General features: G+C 37.0%; 1 protein-coding gene across 1 annotated transcript in view; it reads right to left on the bottom strand.

Annotated features, from left to right (window-relative positions):
- Positions 1-6: 6 nt before the first annotated feature.
- LOC106537387 (CD97 antigen) overlaps positions 7-1975 on the bottom strand; it is a gene marked incomplete at its 5' end in the record, with an annotated part of 22892 nt that continues 20923 nt past the window's right edge. Inside the window, 3 exon segments of the mRNA XM_014034770.1 lie at positions 7-917; positions 1102-1203; positions 1367-1535. Of these exon segments, the coding sequence (XP_013890224.1) occupies positions 876-917; positions 1102-1203; positions 1367-1535 (313 nt within the window).

Genomic DNA, 1975 nt, shown 5'->3' with positions numbered 1-1975 from the left:
GGTTGTTGATCACGTGACTCCCGTGATGCGAAAAAAGTGTTTCCATTGCAGTTTTGTGAAAAACACCAATTTTGATACGGAGGAAAAACCGCCTCATCYTAGAGCAAAAACATTTTGTCGAACATTTTGTTTTTGACATTGACGTGTTTCCATTGAGCAAATTTATTTTCGAAAATCTAATTTGCGCATTTTCATGGTCAGTGGAAGCACAGCTAATGTTTACTGCTGTTAGAAGAAGAGGAGATGGTTGGTCCTGTTATAACATTTTGGAAATTTGCTGCTGCCATTATTTTCCACAAAAATGTCAAGTTTCAGCATTTGATAAGACTACTGTTCCATTGTGAATAAAATATGGGTTTATGAAATTTGCAAATCACATTTAGATTTTTTATTTTTTTACATTTTTGCACATCTTAACTTTTTCAGACTTGAGAGGGGTGTGTCAAAAACATTTTGAATTTGCAATCTATCTGTTGGGGGACAGGGGGCGCCTTTTATCACCACCAAAACTTTATWACGCCCTCTGTAGAAAATTCTCCAAACCTAATTTGAAGCCTAAGTTTTGTTGATAAATTATTTATTACATCTCCTGTCTTCATTGCTAACAGCTAACAGCTAAAATATTCCTGGTTAAAAAATAATAACATCTCCCTTTTTAGTTGATCCCATTTAGTTTACAGGCATTAAAAAAGTTTTTTTTTCATTTGCAGTCAAACTTAATTTTTTRCCCTTCACTGACCAATAAATGACACTGTAATGCGTCTGAAATGAAAATTCTCCCATGTACAATTCTAGCAAGTAAAAAACAATAACAGCTTGAAGTGACTCAGAGTTTGGACTGTGATAATCTGTCTCTGAGGCACAGTTTGACCTCTTCATATGTTGGACTCTCCAGTGAGCTGTCCACTCCGAGAACCCTGAGGGGAGACAATCACATCATGAAATTACAGTAAGTAGTTTTCATTTGGGAAAAGTTATTCATCGGTTTTGGAGCTAAAATGGTGTTAAAACCAAGGACGAAAGCAGTTTGGGGAAAAATGCAGCCTTGTCTAAAGTGACATTTAAATTGAATCAAAAGGGAGTTTTTAAAGCAAGACTTACTTGTGATTGACTGCTCGAGGGATTTGTGCTGCTGTAGTCCGAGTAGCTCTTCTTCTGTGGTGTACAGATGCAGGACAGCAACTGAGCATACTCGTCTCTCACCTGCAGATGGCAGAGGAACATCAAGAGAATCATCCTGCTGCTCACTAATGCAGCTTATGTCTCATTTTTTCCACCAATTATTTACAGAYGATTTTAATTTGTATCTGTGTATAATGCTTCGATTAGTTTAGCTCCATGGTCACAGGCATCCGTTAAATCCTACCTGTTTGGACAGCAGGCAGTGCATGATGAAGACCAGGGCACCCTGCAGGCTGTTCAGGATTGTGAAGATATACGCCACTGCTATCATGTCCTTATTAAACAGGAAGGCTCCGAACACCCACATCAGACCAAGGATACACATCTGGGCTATGGCGGTCACAGTGAAAGCTCTGTGCAGAAACCAGTTCAAGAAAGGAAGATTTCAAAAGAGTGACTCAGTGGTTGGTTGTGTGGAAAACCCCTGAAGAGATACAGGAAATAAAAGAAGACTCAAACATTGTTCATGGCTTCATCCGCAGCCGAAACCTTTAAAAGATTTCAAAGAAAAAAGCTAAAAAAAGGTAAAATGAATCCCTCTGCTTTAAAGTCTGCAGACTTTTACACATGTATTGAAAATGTTCTTTGTAGATTTTATGAATATCTACTTTGCAAAACAGGTTTTAAATTTGCATTCTTTAAATCAACAAGTAGTTTTTTAAACTAATTTCACCCAATGAACCAAAAAAAAAAATCCCCTCATCAAAGTAATAAGATCTGAAATGTGGACAGGATACGTTTTTTAAATTCAAAAACATTTAAACTTTGATTTATGGCTTTTCCTCAACAGAAA

The sequence above is a fragment of the Austrofundulus limnaeus genome, unplaced genomic scaffold (genome assembly GCF_001266775.1).
Source record: "Austrofundulus limnaeus strain Quisiro unplaced genomic scaffold, Austrofundulus_limnaeus-1.0 Scaffold2287, whole genome shotgun sequence".
Taxonomy (NCBI): Eukaryota; Metazoa; Chordata; class Actinopteri; order Cyprinodontiformes; family Rivulidae; genus Austrofundulus; species Austrofundulus limnaeus.
The sequence above is the reverse complement of the archived record's forward strand: the minus strand, read 5'-3'. Positions and strand labels throughout refer to the sequence as shown.